The sequence below is a fragment of the Drosophila serrata genome, unplaced genomic scaffold, assembly GCF_035046125.1.
Source record: "Drosophila serrata isolate PLE 108 unplaced genomic scaffold, ASM3504612v1 contig_112, whole genome shotgun sequence".
In the NCBI taxonomy this organism is placed as follows: Eukaryota; Metazoa; Arthropoda; class Insecta; order Diptera; family Drosophilidae; genus Drosophila; species Drosophila serrata.
Window position 1 is genome coordinate 28,261 of NW_028257010.1, and position 21,499 is coordinate 49,759.

Genomic DNA, 21,499 nt, shown 5'->3' on the forward strand with positions numbered 1-21,499 from the left:
CTTATGTGTGTGCTAGAAAGCAAGAAGAAGCGCCTAATGGTACCTTCCTGCTACATGGCACACGATAGGCCAGCTCCACCGGAAGAACTCAGGAGTCTGGTAGATCCCGGCCCAAAGGACCAGCAACTGATCGTGGGTGCAGACGCCAATGCGCACCACAGCGTATGGGGAAGCCCAGACAAACGACAGAGGCGAGTCCCTTTTAAACTTTATTCTCTCTACCAATTTATATAAAGCAAATGTGGGGGAGGAATACACCTTTGTAGGTCCCACCTCGTCCAACGTGCTAGATAAAACACTTGTAGCGGGACAAAGTATCATGGTATCAAGGTACTGGAGAGACCATCCTTTTCAGGCCACAGGTACGTACAGTTCCAATGCGAGTTCGATTACTCTCCAAAACCAGCAGTCTTTAGAAACCCCCGGAACACTAATTGGGGAAAGTTTCAAGTTATAATCTCTCGTTAACTCGCAACCACCCTGGTGGAAGAAGGACCTCTCGCTCCAACGCGATAACCTTAGAGAATTCTTCATACTCGCCAAGCAGGCTAAGGATGATATAATCAACGAGTATACAAAATCCTGCAAAGGAACTACTAGAAGGAAATACTCAGGGTACAAAGAAGCTCTCGGAGGATTTTTTGCTTTAACATAGAGACGGCCTCAGAAGCGGCTAGACTACGGAAGTTGCTTTTAAAGCAACCCACCATACAGAGTCGGCTCAAACGCGACGACGGGTAGTGGACTGAGGGCAGCGAAGAGGCCCTAACACCACTAATGCACGAGCACTTCCCAGGTTGCACAGAGATCAGCGATGCTAACAAGCACCAGGTACTAGCAACCAGGGAAGAGCATCACTCAAATTAACTCATATTCTCTAAAAGAATTTACTGGGCTATAGACTCCTTCGCGGCTTCCATGGCTATACGCAATATACACTTCTTGCCCAATGGAAGACCTCGAGGATTGTCTTCCTGCCAAAAGCAGGAAGAGCAGCCACGTCAGTCCAAAAGACTACAGGCCGATAAGCCTCAGCTCCTTTTTACTGAAAACGCTAGAAAAGTTGCTGGACCTATACTTCAGATCACCGTCAACCAACCAGCACGCATATACAAAAGGGAAATCAGTGGAGACGGCGCTGTATTCGCCGTCTGCCTGCACAACAATATTTATGCGCTCGGAGTCTTTGTAGACATATCCGGGGCATTCAACAATGTAATCACAAACGCAATAATGGAGCACCTAGGAGCGACTAACACGCACCCCACCATCAAGTTTTTGGATCGGAAATTTATTAAGTTGCCGACGGTTACAATCGCATTGGGGCACCGCTTCCATGGTAATCCCCCCAAGCAAGCTGGCATGGAAACCCAATGTACTAGAGAGGGTGAAAAAGGCCACCATTGCGCTATATGCATCCACTGGGTCTACATATCGGTGGTGCGTCCGACTCTGCTATACGGGATCTTAGTGCGGTGGAAAGCCATGGAAAAGAGGACCTACAAAATGCTTATAGGGAGAACCCAGCGGCAGGCAATGCTCTGCATATCTGGGGCGCTGAGGTCAACCCCCACAAAAGCTCTAGAGACGATACTTGGAATTGATCCCCTGGACATCCACGCACAGCTAGGAAGTATGTCAACAAAAGGATACGGGCACAGTTCAATTGGACGAACCATGAGCAGTGTATCTGACTACATGACGCCTAGAACTTGCCCGGATATGAAAACATCTACATTTATGGGACCTAAAGACTTGAAAAGGGATCAGGACCACGCTCGACACCTCAATATTTACACTGACGGCTCCAAGACGGAAGGAGGAGTTGGACCGGGCATATACTGTACAGACCCCGAGATGAGGCTGTCGTATAAGCTACCAAGCCATTGCAGCATATTCCAGGCGGAAGTCTTCGCCATCAGGAAGGCAGCAGAGCTTGCGCAGGAAATAGCCCGCCCATGTGAGGCGGTAAACCTGTTCGGAGACAGTCAGGCGGTGATTAGATCCATGCAATCGTCAGCGGTCAGTTCCAAAAATGTACTGGCAAGCAGGGACGCACTAGCTATCCTGAGCACGATAATGTCAGTGCGGATCTACTGGGTTCCCAGCCACCAGGGCATAGAGGGAAACGAAATCGCAGACGAACTGGCAAAGGAAGAAGTCGGACTGGCTGTTGATAGAACAGAAAACGTCCCAGTCTCTCTAAGAACGCTCCAAAGCGAGTTAGAGAGGCGGTCGGACGTACGAGCAAAAACCAGGTGGAGAGGAAACTCTGCGACTTGCAAAACAACTAAAGGCATGTGCAAAGAGCGCAATGACAAACTCAGCCACTACGTTCTGCATCTATCCCGAAAAGACTGCACACTACTAGTGGGAATGCTTACGGGTCATTGCCAGGCTGCCGCGCATTCAGTCAAGCTGGGCATCACCAACAGCGGCAACTGCAGGAAATGCGATGAATCTGAGGCAATCGAAACTTTGGAGCATCTCATCTGTAAGTGCCCAGCCCTAACGCAGGCAAGAGTAAAGCACTTAGGTGCCCCAGTACTGGCATCACTAGTGGATGCCTCCAAGAGGTCGCCAGGTGAACTACTTGCCTTCGCAAAAACTACCGCGATCCTAAAGGATTTCAACACCGCTTAAGATTCTCAGGACCATTTGAAAACAACATCTGGATAAATAAGGGCCGTACTGTCCTATGATTGGCACCCTCAGGAGGGCCGTCCGGTTAAAAGAGCTCGAAGAAATTGGTTGATCCCTAAGCTACGAAGACTTAGGTATTTAGTTAGTTCGCCCTAGGGTTACTTAATTTTTGTTAGCAGTCTCGTCTTACTTCTCTTAGTTAACCTTCGAAAGATAGTGTGTAATGGCAATATATGTAAATATGTAAACAATCCGTTCGGATATGGAGAGCTAGCTTAATGTCTTCATAGAATTGAATGAATGTTTAGATAATTTATTAACGTAGATTATCAACGTCCATTTAAATAGTTGGTCACTTCAATTGGCAATTTTACAATTACATTAAATTTTTTTTTAACTCTTGCATTGACGGCTTAGTTAGTTAACCGATCATTCGCATAAGGTTATATAAATCTGGCCAGTTCGTATATATAAAGGTAGGCTTGTAGTGTTATAGCATTCTATCATATTAGTCTCCCGTTCTTTATTAACCTTGTCTTAAAATCGTATATTTATGTAATTTATAAATTTATAAATAACATGTTATGTATTTTTATAAATAACAGAATTATTTTTATATTTTTTGTCCAGAAAAATTCATTTACTACAAAATTGGTCTTTTTTTTTTATTTTTTTTTTGTCAAGTCATTTACCAAACAAAATATCACGTACAGGCATTGGTATTACAAGCTGAAGTATTTAATATGTTCATATATAGCAACAAATTTGTAGTTGTTTCCATTAACGTTATTAAGAGATCATACATATTAGAAACTTTTGTCCAAGACATGTTCCAGGTCATATCTAAGCATTTTTTCTATTATCCTATCATTAATTACCTCCTTCACATTAGATGACCATAGAAAGTCATAATGGTTCCAGTCAGAGTATGGAATTCGATAAAGTTTAGCGCAGGGTAACAATGTAGCTAGGTACTCCACGTCCTCCACCGCAGACATGTAGTCATTGTCACTGTAATACATGTCTACGCAACTTTTGATGTTTTGAACATTATAGGAAGGTGGGGTAGGTTGCTGGTAGATTATTTCATTCTGTTCACGCCCGTAGTCATACTGCCGGAAATCCCCTGAGGTGTAAAGCTGCAGGTAGTGGATAATCTGACTGGTGGATGCTCCAGCCGGATGGGTTGCACACACGTCTGTAAGCAATGTCTGGAACGAAATGAATTAGCCTAAAAACAGAAATAAAAACCATACTCACCTGGTTAAGATGCTGAGTTCCCCAGCCCCCGATAAAGTCCAGCAGCCCAGAGCACAAGAACTGAAACATTGAGCCCACAGAGCAGACATGCTCACACATCATCTTCTGAACGCCTGTAATGGGTAGCAGTTCCATGCTTCCAAGAACGGAGCTTAAAAACGAGTGTGATCCCAGAAAGAGGCCCCCCAACTTCGACAGAATGAAAGAGTGGTTGCGCATGTAGGCGATGGGTGCCAATAAGTGCACGGACCGTACTTTCTCGTTATACGAAGGCAGAGAAGACATCAAAACGAAGAACGTTGTTGTGCCCTGCGAGTGTGCCACAAAGTGCAGTGAGCTGGAGTGGCTCTCCGCAAGGGCAAAGTCCAACATGGCAGCTAGGTCATAGACCCCAATCTCATGCCAGCTGAAACGCCAGAAATCGGACGTATCCGGGTGGATGTGTTTATGCTGACGAGAATAGGTGTTGCCTCGAGCATTTCCCAGCCATACGTCGTAACCGGCGTCCGCAAACATATAGGCCAGAGACGTTTCTGGACCATTGATAATCCAGTCGTCGGAGGCACAAAGGATGCCATGTTGCAGAAAAACAACAGGTCTTTTATGGGAGCCATTTGACTGATGATGCTTTGGTGATGTGGGTATGCGGTAAATAGTGAGGATGTAGTCGTCCAGCGTGTGCACTATGTGCTCTTCCACCGGGTAGTTATGGTTCGTTATAAGCAAAGCCTGAAAGATTTGTCCGCATAAAAATGAAAGAAATGACAAAGTTATAAAAAACATTTAGTTTTTAACATATAATTCCGAGAACATTTAACATATAATTCCGAGAAAATTTATCTTAGTCGGTCTTTTTTTACCATCATTTGTTTAGGTTATACAGAACTAAATAAAAATCTTTTAAATTATACAAAAAAACTTAAAAATTTTAATACTACCAGAAAAATTTCCTAAATCTCTAAATTTTGAGACTGAAACGCATAAACGCAATAAAGGATTAGCGTATAATTATTTACACATAAAAGTAATTTTCGTTCTTGTTCTCGCCATTTATCAGGCTCTTCGAAATATATTTGTAGATCTTAACGCATGTCTTGATTTATACAGAAGCAAACTTAAAGGGTATGCGAAAGATAACGGTGGGTCACACTGAAATCAAGAGAAACAAGAAAGGAAGCTAGCTCCCGAGCCTCAAAGTTTTTATACCCTTCTAAAATGCAATTGTTTCATTAAAACATATCCATATTTAATTTATATGGGCAATTCTCTGGTGTCGAATGCGACATTGGTACGCATTCAAACTAAAAAGACACATGTGCCAAGACTTTATTTTAATTTTGTAAAAATTAAATCGTATAGGTCTTGGTTAGCACTATAAATGGTGCTAAGGTCGATTTTGAACCCTTGTTTGTTTTCAAGATATTCACTAAAATGTACTGCGTTCGCACGCGACAAAAACAGAAGTTAGATTTGCAAAAAACCAGTTTAAGCTCTGATTTCAGCGAAACGTGATGAAAAATTGTAGTTTAATAAATTTTAATGAATTACGCAATGAATTCTCTTAATAATGTATTTTGTTCGATTTTTAAATATTATGTAGTTATTTTTTAAATTCAATTTTAGTCCCGGGCGCACGCGAAATTTTGGAAAGCGATAATTTAAATTAAAACTGTACGACTATTGGTAATCGCATATGTCCTTTTGCATTTTATATTGACTCTTTGGGTTTTTTTTTTGTCATATTAGAAACCAAAAGTCAAAGCAAAATGCTTCGGTTTTAGAGATTGGCATCAAAACAAAACATGCCATTTTTTATGCCTGTTTTTTGATAAAAACAACATTATTTGCGTTTGCGCGTGTTTGACATTGATTTTTTTAAATTAATTTTTTCTATTTCGAATGTTAATAACAAAAATTCTTGATTTAATCTCGACCATTCTTAGATTTTTTAATCTAAAAAATTCTTAATTCAATTATCACCGTTTTTAAATATTTTAATACCAAGAATTTTTTTTTAATCCCCAAACTTCTTTACACTTCTAATCCCAAATACGATTAAATTTAGATTTGCTGTGCTGAAATTTTCTTAAATTAATATTTTATAGTTTTGCGATTAACATTAATTTTAATTATGTTAAGTCTAATGTCTATATTAATAATTATCATATTTATGAGTTTTTTGTTTTTGCTTGCAGATGTCGTTGCGAACATACATACATATGTACTTATCTAAGAGTTGGTCGGCAACCGTAACCTCATGCCAGGGATATTAGAATCACTTGGGAGTCATATGAAACAAGAAAGGAAGCTAACTTCGGCACGCCGAAGTTTATGTACCCTTGCAGATAGAACTTCTATGAATAGGAATCCATACAATATAAATTATATATACAGTCGAGTCCCGATAATTCGAAATGGCAAGGGGATCACTTTTTTTACGAATTAGACGGGAATTCGATTTATCGAGATTTCTATTTAAAGGGGCTCAAAAATGAAAGAGTCGAATAAACGGGGTTTTTACATTTCACATCATGTTTACATAATAAATATGTACATTCGTTTGTACGTTTTTCAAATTAAAGGAAAATCAAACAAAAAATTAACAAACAAAATTAAGCAGAAAGATTAAATTATTAAAAATGAAAATTCAAGATTTAAAATAATTGGTAATTTTTTATTGCTTCGTGTTTTTTTCTTATATTTTTTCCATTGCGTTTTCTAAACCTATTAGGTTGTCAAACACACTATTTGGCACATCATGAGTCGAAAAATAATGTTTAAATTGAGGAATTAATGCTCTGGTTTGTAAATTCTATAAAATTTCTTCTCCGTTCTGATGCCTGCAAAATCTAACGTCGCTTTAACTACAAAATATTTCGCATCGCATTACGATTTATAAGAGGTTTCGAAACAAAATTACGATTTATAAGAGGTTCAATATTCTTTGCGTTGCGCCAAATACTACGAATTAACGAGGGGACCAAAATGTATGGAATTTTTACGAATTAACGAGTTTTTTTCAAGGGGACAGAATTTTTTACGAATTATCGCGATTTTCGATTTAGCGGGGTACGAATTATCGGGATTCGACTGTATTTGTGTTAAAAACCAATGAAGTAATACCTGCTTTCATTTCATTCACCTATACATATTATATTTGCAGTTTTACATTCACAGATTTGCATTTTTCCTCTACATCAAACGATCGTTTGTATGGCACCTATATGATATAGTCGTCCGATTTTTATGAAATTTGCCACAAAATTTAAGACTTATATAAAATGGCTATACCTCAAATTTGATGAAAATCAGCTGAAAACTAAACAAGTTATAAATTTAATTGTATTAATTTCTCGATCGTTCCTATGGGAGCTATATGATATAGTAATCCGATTTTCATAAAATTTTACACAAAATTTTAGAATAATATGAAATGGCTATATTTCAAATTTGATTAAATTCTGTTGAAAACTAAAAATGTTATCGCCACCGCGATTGTCAGTCTTCCGACAACAGCCACCGCCATTCTCATTCCTCTCAAATTTCTCGATGGTTCCTATGGGAGCTATATGATATAGCCGTCCGATTTTCATAAAATTTTACACAAAATTGTAGAATAATATGAAATGGCTATATCTTAAATTTGATCAAATTCTGTTGAAAACTAAAAATGTTATAATTTTTTTCGTAAAAATGTTCCGATCATTCCTATGGCAGCTATATGATATAGTCGTCCGATCCGGCCCGTTCCGATATATATACGAGTGAGAGTATATAGAAGACTAACTGCAAAGTTTCATTCAGATAGCATCAAAACTGAGAGACTAGTTTGCGTAGAAACGGACAGACGGACAGACGGACGTGGCTAGATCGACTCGGCTGTTGGTCCTGATCAAGAATATATATACTTTATATAGTCGGAGGTGCCTCCTTCACTGCGTTGCAAACTTCTGACTGAAATTATAATATCCTGCAAGGGTATAAAAATGTGCGAGATTTAAATTAATTTTAATCCTGATACGGGCTTAATTTGACCATTTAAACCGAATCGTACTTAAAATTTTAAGGCACCACACATCGGTAAATCAAGCCAAATGTTCTTGATTATTCATATACTTTTTTGTTGTGTGTGTAACTATATGATATAGCAGTTCGGTTTTAGTAAAACTTTAAACAAAATTATATGCAAATCTGTTTAAAACTGGAAAAGTAAAATTTTTTTTTTTTTAATTTTCCGATCCTTCCATTGACAGCTATATGGTATAGTCGTCCGATCTGACCCGTTCTGACTTATATAAGAGTGAGAGTATGTAGAAGACTAACTGACTCATTGAGACTCGTTTAAATAGCTGTGGGTAAAATAACATTTAGCCGACAACTTTGATGGCCCGGGGGCCGATCATATAAAGATCACGATCTAGCCATACCCGTCTGTCCGTTCGTTTTTACGCAAACTAGTCTCAAAGTTTTGAAGTTATCCAAATGAAACTTTGTAGTTTGTCTTCTATATACTCTCACTCCTATATATGTCAGAACGGGCCCTATCGAAAGACTATATCAATTAGTTGCTATAGGAACTATGGAATTTTTTTGTTTATTTTTTGACCCGATTCCTAAGCCTACCACCTTCGACCCAACCGACAGAGGGGCGCAGCCGTGTGACGTACGGCACGTTTACGTACTAGATAAATGCGAGAGAAGGAAAATAGGTAATAGAACAAGGAAAATTAGTATACATTACGAGCTAATTCTTCAAGTAATAAAGTTTTTATTTTAGAAAGGCTTTCAATGCCATCAATATATTCAAAGAGGCGATTGTAATCGGTACATAAAACTCTAAGGGGTTCATGTACTTCAAACTCTCTCTTACAGTGATGTACTACTGAGGGAAAAACGTTGTAGGTTTTAGTCGGGGAACATGGAAATTGAGCTGACCAAGCAGATAGATGCTCTTTTGTACAGACTCAATGCGATTACTATGGACTCCGAATTGAGGGCTCCAAACACAAGAACCATACTCCAATAAAGGCGAACTAATGACGAGTAAAGCGTGTTTGTTACATGAGGAGAATCGAATTCTTTCGACCACCTTTTAATAATAAGCGCAGTCTTTAAGCATATAAGTAGCAAACAGAGGAGAGACTCGTGAAAATGTCATCAGGTTGCATTTAGAACTGTTGAGATGTAAAGAGTTAGCGTGACTCAACGCATGTAACTATCCCTATACTGCACGCAAAGTTTAACGTCATCAGCATACATAAGTACTCTAGATTTTGTTAAAACCTGCAGCAGGTCATTGATAAACAGTGTGAATGACAAAGGTGGCTGCCTCGTGGGACGCCAGACGTGACACTGAGGCTATTTAATAGAGCATTTTTAAACAGAACCTTTTGAGTCCTGTCACTAAGATAACTCGAAATTCACTTATGATGATCACCAGGAAACCCTATAGAATCGTGTTTCCTAACAAGAAGAGACTGATTAACCGCGTCGAAAGATTTACTAAAGTCCGTCTAGATCACATCGGTTCGAAGGTTACTTTGAATGCCTCTTATAACAAATGAGGTAAGTTCCAAAAGATTAGTTGTGGTTGATCTTCGCCTCATAAAACCATGCTGATGTGGAGAAATGGGGGGAGAGGGCAGTGATTACATTCTCGAAAAGTTTAGGGATTGCCGATAATTTAAAAATAGGTAGGTATTATTAAATGTACGCGAGGAAGGTTATAAATTGGGTTAACGCTTAGTGTTAACAAAGTTGTAAACTAAACCTTACAACGAGATAAATAATTTTTATAACACGAAGCGTTAAGCACGATAAAGTTTGACCGAGCTCTTAGATAACTAGAGGGAACAGTGTGAGAACCGGTGAGTTTATATTTATTATAAAGTTTAGACTTTAAATTTTTAGGCGTGTTAGGTCTTTGTTAAACCAAGTCGGTTTATTAGAGACCAACGGATAGGTTACCGGAACACTTAACGAAAAGAAAGAGTTCATGGCACTGTAAAAAATGTCAACGGCGTTTGCCATGTCAGAGCACATGTACAGATCGGACCAATTAAATTATATTAAAGTACTTAGCTTTTGGTAGTCAGCTTTTCGAAAACAGCGGACTTTGTCAGCTTTTCGATTAGGTTTAATTTCTATGATATTACCCGTATCGATAGTCACTGCGAAAGCTGGATGTTAAGGATCTTCAGGTAGCGTCAATGGAGGAACTCTAATTAGATTAACGCCTACAGGATAAGAAACGAAGCACAGAACAAGTAGCAGATCAAAAGCACGACACTCAAGCGGGAAGAAAACACAGAACGGGTTGAGAATAAAAGAAAAGTATGAAAACCGTCTCTGCACAAAACCAATAGTAGTTATAAATACAAAGGTAGTCAAATGTATTCACACAACGTTCATTTTCACATCCCAATTTCTTCTAGTTGTTATTCTTGTTGTTGTTGTCTGATATTCCTGAAATTTTATTTATCGCGAAGATTCATCTATGCAGAAGTAAGCCAAAAAGGAATTCGAAAGTTAACGGTTCATAGAAAAATGCTATAAGTAAAAGAATAGATGCAGCTACAGTGTAATAGTTTCACATAATTTGTTTTCGTCTTAAGTTTAATGTTATTCAAATTAAATATTGTTTTTTAGCGAAAATCTCATAAGTCACTTAATTAATAGTTGAAAAAAATTTGTTTAGGTATCGATGAAGGTTATATCGAAAATAAACAAATTTTTTCTCATCTTTTAATATTGTCATACGAACCATTATCTTTTGTTTTCGTTTTCTGCTTATATCTGAATAGATCAAAATTTCAAAGAAATGGGTCAACAACAATAAGAATACTTTTGACCACCCCTGTAGATATAAACTACACAGAAAAGAACATGTAGCTAAACGGTGAACAAATGTAATTAATAATATTTAATGAAGAATTGAAAGAAACCCCTGTGGTTTAACACAAATAAACACAAATATTTGGAGCGCAATACAAAAACACGACCGTTCGCTATGAAGTGATAGACAATATAAAAAAATCTTAGTTTTCCAATTTTCAATATATTTTCATATAATTTTAAATTTTATATTCCAGAATTTCGGTTTTAATTTTATGAAAATCGGATTACTATATCATAAGCTGTCATACAAACGATTGTTAGATTTAGAGGAAAACGCACACTGTGATTGTAAAACTGTAACTGAAAACTGTAAATATGTTTTTGACAAATAATTATAATTTATCTATATATATAAAAATGCTCTGTTCGTGTCTAAAGACTTCTGCATAAATGTACTCATTTGCAGCACAACAGTACTGTACAGTAGTGTAGTGTTCTGAAAAATACTGCACTCATTTCTTACTGTACAGTATTCTCAGTAGGCCAGAAAAATATAGCACAACATTTTCAGTGTACTCACTCCGAGTGAGAGAAGTAAATGGTTGTACTCTTCGTAAGTGAGTAGTGTATTTGTATCAGCTGTACAGCTGTACAAGCTGTTAGTTGACTGCGTACACCTGTCAGATGAGTGCAAATGAAAACGACATAGAAATAGTTAAAAAATGCAACCATTCGCTTTTAGAGTACTTAGATTCAATAGTCATAGACAAATTTAAAAAAATATCACAATATTGCCCTGTTTTTGTTTCCACCCACTAATAAACTAACTTAAGTTAACTTAACTAAATTCTCTGAATTAGAAAAGGAACAAACTTTTAAAGACGTATGTAGATGAAATTATGAAAAATTAATTAAGCCTGCACAAGTCATAGATAATATATTTGCCGATTATTCGGAACCTGTTCAGAGAACTAATATTTTGCAATATATTCAGGATGAACTTTAAACAAATAAAAATATAAATAAAGCTTACAGTGAAGATTTTGATGTTCTGCAGTGGTGGTCAATTAATAAAGACCGTTTTCCTTTCCTGTATCAAATTAACTGCAAGATACTGTACAGTAAGTCAACTGGACACCAAAACACTGTACAGTGCCTTGCTACTGTACACCAATTTCGATGAACTCGTCAACAGCTGTACAACTATGAAATGAGTGAGAACACTGTCAATCGAAACCGACAATACTACCCTACTCACTCACACCCAAATATACTGTGTAGAAAAAAAAGTGTGCCCACTTTTAGACTGAGTGATTCATTTGCCGTTTTGCATGCATTCATGCAGGAGTCTAGTGTCTACTTCCTTCATAGACTTGAAAAGTTCTGAACCGTTTAAGCCCAAATTTTTACACAACATGCGTTGAGGTTCCAGCTCGGTTATTGTCTACTTTTGATGTTGATAGCTTATCAGCATTTGCGAATATATCAGTTTTTTCGCGTTTCCCCGTGGCCCTACTGCTTGTGCCCTCTACAGGCAGCCAGCTGAATCAAAGCATTTCCTGTCAAACATTCAAAACATATTGAAAGAAGAAATTAGAGATACAAATTTTATTTTTTTGTTCAGGTTCAGTAAGAAACGAAGTCATGCCACCCAAGAAGTCGAGTTTGGGTCGTCGTACTCGCAATACAGAAGAGCGGGCCTCCATCTGAGAGACTGAGCGGCTAAGAGCAATGCAGATGCACAACGCGGAATCAGCAGAAAGACGAGCAGATAGGCTTGAGAGAAAACGATTGAGAGTTAGGCAGTCGCGTTCTGCAGCAATCGATTTGATTCACTCCCAAAATAATGAACGCGACAGGGCAACAGGGCGACAGAAGATCAAAACCTGCAATACAATCGTTCTGCATTCCGATATAATCCAACTGTTGATTATAGCTCGAATCGCAATGTCGTTATTGGCCGGGTGCATCAGGTCTGCACATACTGCCAGGCTCTCAAATTCAAAAACGATCCAAATGGATTGCGCTTCGGGGAAAGTGAAATTGAGGAGAATGGAGAAACGAAGAATATTTTATACCAACAAGTATTACAGAATTAAATGAATTTGAAAATTATTCTTTTTTGTTTGACTTATTTCTTATGTGTGCAACCACAATATGCCACAGAGAAACGTGGCAGGGTACAGGTAGTATATTATATATATTATTTATGTATTTTATTGATTCCTAGTGATCGAATTGCAATCTGCAAGGGTGTAAAAATTTCGGCGTGGCGAAGTTAGTTTTTTTTACTTGAACTTTGTGTCCTTGAAGCAGGTCGCCATTATGGCGGAAACGTTTGATTTTATAAAAAATAAAACAATATGTGGAACCTGAACTGTGGCTCAAATTTTTTTTTTTCAATGATTCAACAAATTTAAGGAAACAGCACCTTATCATTGGAATTTTGTAACTGAATCATGTCATTTTATTGATCTCATTCCAATAAAATTTAAACAGAATTGATACCCCTAACTGAATTCTTCCTTTCTTACGCATTTCAGAACTTGATTTAAAAAAAAAAAAAAAAAAAAAAAAAGTTCCACACTGTGCAAATAAACCTTTTTTTTTTTAATTTAATTTACATCAGAGACAATAGGGGTTTCGTCCATATCTTTGATTTGCCCTGTACCCACCAGAAACCCTATATTTGTTCAATATTCAAAAACATGTCAAAAATAAAAAATATAAACAACGACTTGCTCTTGTCGAAAATTTGTTCAAGTTTTTAGAACTCACCTTAATCTTTCTGTGCGATCATTAGTTGCAGAGATATTGATAATCAAACACAAAAAGTTATTTTTTTCTTTCAAAGCACGTTATTTACGGAAAAAATAATCGTATCTAGGATTTTAAGAAAGCATTTTAAAACTGAATAAATAAGCTATCTAATCCATATAGTGGTTATGTTAAAATAATTTTTTTAAGTTAGTTAGTTTAAGTAGATGTAAATTTCAAAATTATTTGGAAGAAAATTAAAATGAACAAGAAAAGAAGCAAGCCGGCAAGCCGAAGTTTGTATACCCTTGCAGATAGAACTTCGATGACTAGGAATCCATACAATATAAATTATATATATTTGTGTTAAAAAACAATGAAGTAATACCTGCTTTCATTTCATTCTACAATACATATTATATTTGCAGTTTTGCATTCACAGATTTGCATTTTTCCTCTACATCAAACGATCGTTTGTATGGCACCTATATGATATAGTCGTCCGATTTCCATGAAATTTGACACAATTTGAGACTAATATAAAATGGCTATACCTAAAATGTTGTATGTAACGCCGTATGTATTTCTGCATAAAATTGCATGGGTTTTTTGTACCTGGTATATATAGAGTAGAAGCAAGGCACAAGGATATATAGAAGGGGCTATCTTGGACTTTGCACAATATATAAATAAATTCTTAATAAGAATCATCAGCCGATTTAGCCGATTCATCCGTCTGTCTGGTCGTGCGAAGCAACAGATCTCATAAATTATATATTCTAGATCTACAAAATTTGTTGACAAAATTCATACCTGATACAAGCAGAAAAAGTTTGTTTTAAAATTTGGCAAAACCCATTTCCGTAGTGACAAGTCTTGAATTACAATAACTAAACTAAAAATTAAATTTGTGTTGGCATTTCCAAAGCGGAATTGCTCAACATATTCCTTGAAACATTTGCATTTCTTTGGGAGGGTCGCACATGTTTTTATTTTATTAACATTTCTCTTCAGTTAGTCATATCTTTGTTATAAAATAACGGAAAACCGGCCGATCACACTCGACTGTAGCTTTTCTCTTTGTTGATTAGCAAATCTGACTTTGTATGTGTACAAATGTTGACTTCTGTTTCTTTAAGAATTGAAATAATCGCAATCGGTTACATAAAGTATATGTATATAATAAATAAAATAAAAAGAAATCTTCTGAATGTTAAATGGAAAAAAAACTTTCTGTTTGGGTGTACGCAGATTTATGCAAGAAAGTGTAAGAGGTTAGAGATTATATTTACCCTTCGATTTTTCGCCAGTGAAAACGAAAAACAAAGTGTACCTATAGACTTCAGCACCCGTATGTCACTAGCCAAAGTCCAAACACACAATGCGTCACACAGCGAAGGCGATCTTTTATCGAAATAATATAAAAGTTCGTGAAGTCGTGCAAGTAGCCTATGCCGATTACATTACGATTTGGCTAGCTTTCTTTCTTTGGCTAGTGAACCATTCCATTCCATCTTATCAGAACAGCTGATTGTTGCTAATAGTATAGGTGATGGCTGCCGATTTAGCACTGAAGACGTACGTCCACGTAATGACTACGAGACTACGAGTCAACTACTACATATACATATGTGTACATATGTATGTATATGATATTCATATGTACATACATATACGCAGAATCGAAACAAACTTAGGATCGTCCAATTGTAAAAAGCAATACACAAATGAAATATAATAACTTTATGCTAGGGGAAAAAAATAACAATTTGAAAGTTAGAAAGCAATGTTGTTCTTTGGGTCTGTTTCTTTTTATACCCTTGCCAGGTATTATAATTTCAGTCAGAAGTTTGCAACGCAGTGAAGAAGTCATCTTCGACCATATAAATAATATATACATATATATTCTTGATCAGAATCAACAGCCAAGTCGATCTAGTCGTATCCGTCTGTCAGTTTCTACGCAAGCTAGTCTCTCAGTTTTGAGGCTATATAAATGAAACTTTGTAGTTAGTCTTCTATATATTCTCACTCATATATATGTCGGAACTATATCATACAGCTGCCATTGGAATGATCGGAAAATTGTTACAAAAAAAATTATAACATTTTCAGTTGTCAACATAATTTAATCAAATTTGGGATATAGCGGTTTCATATTATTCTACAATTTTGTGTAAAATTTTATGAAAATCGGATTACTATATCATATAGCTCCCATAGGAACGATCGAGAAATTAATACAATTAAAAATTATAACTTTTCCAGATTTTCATTAAATTTGAGATATAGCCATTTTATATTATTCTAAAATTTTGTGTCAAATTTTATGAAACTCCATATAATACAGCTGCCATAGAAACGATCAAGAAATTAATAAAATTAAAAATTATAACTTCTTCAGTTTTCACCAGATTTTCATCAAATATAATACAAACGATCGTTAGATGAAAAGGAAAAATTCAAATCTGTGAATGTAAAAGTGCAAATATAATATGTATAGGTGAATGAAATGAAAGCAGGTATTACTTCATTGTTTTTTAAGATAAATATATATATTTTTTATTGTATGGATTCCTAGTCATCGAAGTTCTATCTGCAAGGGTATATAATCTTCGGCGTGCCGAAGTTAGCTTCCTTACTTGTTTAACATAAATATATATTCTTTATATTGCATGGATTTCTAGACATCGAAGTTTTATCAGCTAGGGTACATAAACTTCGGCGTGCCGAAGTTAACTTCCCTTCTTGTTGTTTTTATGTAAGAACCAATTGCCTGGAACGGCTTGGATTATATTAAGCAGCTCGAACTGAAACCTATTTTGATATCTTTTTAGTTTTACCGAGGGACACAAATTGTATCCTTTAAAAATTATTTTATTTTATTATTAAAATAGAATTTTGTATTTTTTTTTTTTTTTTTTAAAAATTGGTCAGATTGATCAAGAAAGAGAATTTTTCATTTTCTAAAATAAACTTAATAAAAAATCGATCTCAAACACGCGCAAACGCAAATAATGTTGTTTTTATAAAAAAAGGGCATGTTTTGTTTTGATGCCAATCTCTTAAACATTAAAAACATTATTAAGATAATTCATTGCATAATTAATTAAAATTGATTGCATTACAATTTATCAACATGTTTCGCTGAAATCAGAGGTTAAACTGGTTTTTTGCAAAGTTCTTGTCGCGTGCTAATGCAGTACATTTTAGTGAATATCTTGAAAACGAACAAGGGCCCAAAATCGATCTTAGCACCAATTATAGTGCTAACCAAGAGCTATACGTTTCAAATTTTGTAAAATTAAAATAAAGTCTTGGCAATTGTTTTTTTAGTTTAAATGCGTACGAATGTCGCATTCGACACCAGAGAATCCAAGAACTTAGAACACATCAAAAGTATTTGACAATTTTAAACAACAATCTTTGATACGCACCCAAAATTCTGTATGTTTATCAACAAATTTAATGAATTTATTTTTCATTTTCGATGAAGTCTTTTGGTTTTTAAGGCAAATTTATAAATTGTATATTGTGTTATTTCAGTGTAGTTAGATTTCAGTTGGTTTGTGTCCCATTTGTCTGAAAACACCAGATTTCTCTGGTTATTGGTCGTATTTACCAACAGTTTTCAACATTTGGTATTGAGAATTTGCAACATCCAGTACTCTGTATGTAACTTATAATATACATCAACTTACCGTCAGCTTATGACCAGATACCAATTTCGTCAATCCTCCGGGCAGCAATAGTATTAAAAATAATGACAGTAACTTGGACACATTTAAGTAGCAGATGTGCCTACTGGCGAACATTTTGTGTGCAATCTTTTTTAATTACTATTATTTTTAATTGGACTGGCAGTGGGAACATACTACGTAATGGTTATTTAGACACTAATACAGTTTGTACGTCATGTATTTGTGCTTGGTCCGTCGCGCTGTTTTGTCGAACGGCACAGTTACCTAAGCCTTCGGCCGCCGCTTTTTGGCCTGCTTCGTTAGCCTTTCGAATTGATACTAAACACTGTTTGGCTTTTTTCGATTGTTTTTATTGTCAATATCTTGGTTATTGTTTTTCTTTTTATAATTTATTGCAGCCCGTAGTTATTTGTGCACTGCTTGTTTTGATTTCACTTACACATATTGCTTAATTTTTCTTAATCGCATAAGTTGCTTGATAAGTTGGACTCCGCTCCATCGGTATGATGGAGTCCATCCCTGCAAATAAACTGATACTTAATCTGAATGAGATTGGAATATATAGTATAAGCTGTCAATTGTTATTTATAATTAATCATGCGTAGTATTTCTGCACATACCAGTAAGTAGGCTTTACCTCTAGCAAATCTGATCTGCAAATCAACCGTTTGTAAGATTCAAACGACCACATACATTTGAAAATATACTTACTTACATATATATGTACATATATGGAGTTAATCAAGCTATTCAAGTATCCAAATCATGTCATGGTTTGTTAAAATTAACTTGGCATTGAACTTAGTTTCTGATAAGATGGTGCAAGCAGTTTGAACATATGTACATCTATGATGTTTAGCACATATCGTGGTTAAAAGTAGTTAGGTTTTAAGTCCGCTTGTGAATACCACTAACACCTGCCTTTTTATATATTTATATTTGACATTATATTACATAATATTTTTCTACATTATTTATTTCCAAACCGAGTGGCGCCGATACGCTCTTATTGGTTTTGCCTTATGCGCGCAACTAAAACTAGCTTCGCCTCGAGATAGTGAGATAGGTAAGCATATACCCGAAAAGCTCGCGAAATGTGAAAAGCTTGTGTTTGTGATCGTCGAAGCTGTGGTATGCTTAACATAACAGAAAGAGTTCATTATAGAGGAGTCAAACAGTATCAAAAAAGTACTATCACAAAAACGGTTGAGCCTGGAACCCCAGAGCACCCGAACGATATGTCTAGAACCCCAGAGCATGATACAATTATACATGCCCCAGAGTGCGTTCGGCTTTTTTGAGTTCGAAGCATTTGTTCGAAACCGAGCACAACAAGAATTCACTTTTCAGTGGCAGATCGACCGTGGAACGATGAGCAGGGGTGCATTTCTTTGCGCTGTGCTCTCGTTTCTGTGTATGCGTGTTCAAATTTCTGCATGCAGAGTCTTTTTCAAAGATTTTGGACGGCCACAGCCAGTGCGCCGCGGCGGCGGCTCACTTGCTTATGACGTCACAGCAATACTTAGCGGCTAACGCTTGCATTGGGGGACAAATTATTTAAGTTATTTCACTATAATTACTACTTATTTTAATTCAAGTTTTGTTTTTCCTGACAATATATTTCCCAAAAGTCATTTTGTTGATGAATCATCGATGAACTGTTGATGAATGATCGATGAATCATAGATGAATTGGTAATGAATTTTTATTGATGACAGCCTGGGGTTCCAGGCTCAGCCGTTTTTGTGATAGTACTTTTTGGTACTGTTTGACTCCTCTATGTATTTCTTGCTTAGTGATTATACCCTTACATATAAATTCAGTCAGATGTTTGGAACGCTATGAAGGAGTCATTTCCTACCCTATAAAGAATATGTTCTTGATTAGCATTAACAGCAGAGTCGGCCACCCATGTCCGTCTGTTCGTTTCTACAAAAACTAGTCTCTCAGTTTTTAAGCTATCTGAATGAAACTTTGTAGTTAGTCTTCTAAATTCTATCAATCTTAAACAGAACGGGCCGGATCGGAAGACTATGACTACTATGTTAAATAGCTGCCATAAGAATAAGCGGAAAATTTTTACAACAAAATTATAACTTTTGCAGTTTGAAACATATTTTCATCAAATTTTGTATTAAATTTTATGAACATCGGACCATACTATCATATACATATGTAGCTGCCTTAGGAAGGATCGAGAAATTAATTTAATTTAAAATTATAACTTTTTGCAAATTTATAACTTTTCAAATTTCTTAATGGCCATTTGTACCCATTTTATATAATTCTAGATTTTCGGATTTATTATATGACAATCGGGAAATTATATCATGCAGCTACCATAGAAACTATCGTTAAATGTAGAGGAAAATATCAAACTGTAAATTAAAACATTTAACTGTAAAACTGTAAAAATAAAGTATATGTGAATGCAACAAAATTAGACATTACTTTATTGTTTTTGAACATAAATATATATAAATTTTATTTTATAATATAGTAATCTGAGATGGTATACAAAATTGGGAGTGCCGATATTAGTTTCTTTTCTTGTTCTTTGTTTATATGACAGAATTGAATTTTGAACTTTGCGAAATCCTATTATACAATTAGTTAATTGTACTATATAAAAGGAAATTATTTAAATATATAATAAACATTTCATTTTAACAGAAGATTTGGCTTAAAATCCCACAATGAATCGCTGTTCGAGTTCATGTCGGCCTTTCCCAGTTCGTCGAGTTTCATTTTTAGCTTCTTAAGCTGCTTCTCGTCTCTGAAATTGCCTTAAAAACGCGGGCAGTAAAATTATCCCATATTCCGAGCTTTTTTTTTATAAGTTTCAGTATTTTGTTTTGAAATCGGAAGAGTCGGAAGAATCGGAAGTTTCAGATGACCTTTTTGAATAAATCATACTTTTAATTGGCATAAGGAACTCCTTAGCCTCCTGCAGGACTTTTAATGTGTTGTAAGCCTCGATTTTTTTGTCTAGAAGAAAAATTGACCACTCGGCTACTCGCTGAGCTATAACATAACGATGATGACAAGAATAATCGCCACCAAGGCTTTCATTTTATCACGTTACTGCAAATGCGTCTACGGATCGCTTTGCTTTATAGTCTTTGGTGCTCATTGACTACAGTTATGTTTTCTTGACAGGCAATTAAAAATTTAATGCACCCATGCACATTTGTGACTTTTGAGGTCACTTTTTATTGACGCTTTAAAGAGATTTTAGAACATTTCAAATTTAACTCGGTATTGCTTCTTATTCTAGCTTTTTAAATTAGAAATAATAAATAAAAAATTTTTCTAAAAGTCACAGTTTGTATACCATTTCAGTTTCGTTCGGTCGGCAAGTTCCCATAAACATAAAAAATTACATGTATGTACGAATACATAAGACTAATTTTTTTTTATTATACAAAATATTCTAACAATCATTCATTGCGTATTTATTTATTATTATTTTACTGAACAATTCCAAAATTATGCCAATATTCAGGGTGCGTGAATAAAGGAGAGTAGCATACTTACTCGTGGTCTTTATTAAAAAAATTAATAGATATATGAACACTAATGGCTTCCTTATAATAAATACACAGAAAAAAATCTGGTGGGTTGAATCTACAATTTTTGTTGGGTCGAATTAGAGTAAAGCTGCAGTCAATGTATTTTGTTGTTGGATTGGGGACTGCCCGAAATTGTAGTGACAGTCAAATACAGTAACCCTTACGTATCATTACGTATCAGATTATGCGTGTGTTTTTTTTTTTTTGTTGGCTTTGCGAACTGAAAATGACTGTGAAATGCAGTCGAGTTACTGTAGGTTTTACGTACAGAATGTAGAGTATTTCTTGTTCTTGTTTGCTCTAGGGTATATATATTTGTATTCCCTAGGAGAGTATTAAATAAATTACTTGCCAGAGCCATAAATTTAAACAATTTATTTATTTTTAAATAAAATCCAAATCATTTTCTGCCTACTAAAATAAAGTCTGATTTTTTTATTGCAAATGATTGGTATTTAATTGGTTTTCCTAATAGCATTAAGACGGTTAGCTCTTTCGCATTTTATTTCGGAAAGTTTAATTGTGGAAATATGAATAAAAGTCATATAAAATGAAGTGAAAAATAATTTAACTCTGTGATTGCTACCGGCAGGAAGCGGATTTCTATGATGTATTTCAGAAGTGGAAATATTGCCACTTCTTCTCGGTAAGTACAATTTGTTGCAAGTTTCTGTGAGCACGATGCACAATATGTACATGCATAAACACCATGAAGTACCAGTCATCTGT

General features: G+C 35.7%; 2 protein-coding genes and 1 long non-coding RNA gene across 27 annotated transcripts; 1 reads left to right on the forward strand and 2 right to left on the reverse strand.

Moving 5' to 3' along the window:
• Positions 1 to 3,128: 3,128 nt before the first annotated feature.
• LOC110185046 (lipase 3) lies at positions 3,129 to 18,438 on the reverse strand. 25 transcript variants are annotated; one of them, XM_020953701.2, is made up of 5 exons: positions 17,910 to 18,438; positions 17,819 to 17,851; positions 17,199 to 17,728; positions 3,904 to 4,632; positions 3,129 to 3,854 (listed from the first exon to the last, which is right to left on the reverse strand). In XM_020953701.2, exons 3-5 carry the CDS (start codon positions 17,310 to 17,312, stop codon positions 3,450 to 3,452), a joined length of 1,248 nt encoding a protein of 415 aa, XP_020809360.1. In that variant the 5' UTR covers positions 17,313 to 17,728; positions 17,819 to 17,851; positions 17,910 to 18,438; the 3' UTR covers positions 3,129 to 3,449. The 25 variants fall into 25 exon arrangements, with proteins under 25 accessions (XP_020809360.1, XP_086697339.1, XP_086697353.1 ...); XM_086841213.1 differs by having other exon boundaries at positions 17,914 to 18,238; XM_086841227.1 differs by having other exon boundaries at positions 17,638 to 17,717; positions 17,914 to 18,232.
• LOC147644696 (uncharacterized) lies at positions 17,749 to 19,638 on the forward strand. The gene is made up of 2 exons (XR_015273557.1): positions 17,749 to 17,820; positions 19,490 to 19,638. It is a non-coding gene; the product is annotated as an uncharacterized LOC147644696 (long non-coding RNA).
• Positions 19,639 to 19,859: 221 nt separating this feature from the next.
• LOC147644697 (uncharacterized) lies at positions 19,860 to 20,941 on the reverse strand. Its single transcript, XM_086841265.1, is given in 4 exon segments — positions 19,860 to 19,981; positions 19,984 to 20,070; positions 20,073 to 20,222; positions 20,935 to 20,941. Coding segments are annotated over 4 exon segments (366 nt in total).
• Between the last annotated feature and the right edge of the window lie 558 nt (positions 20,942 to 21,499).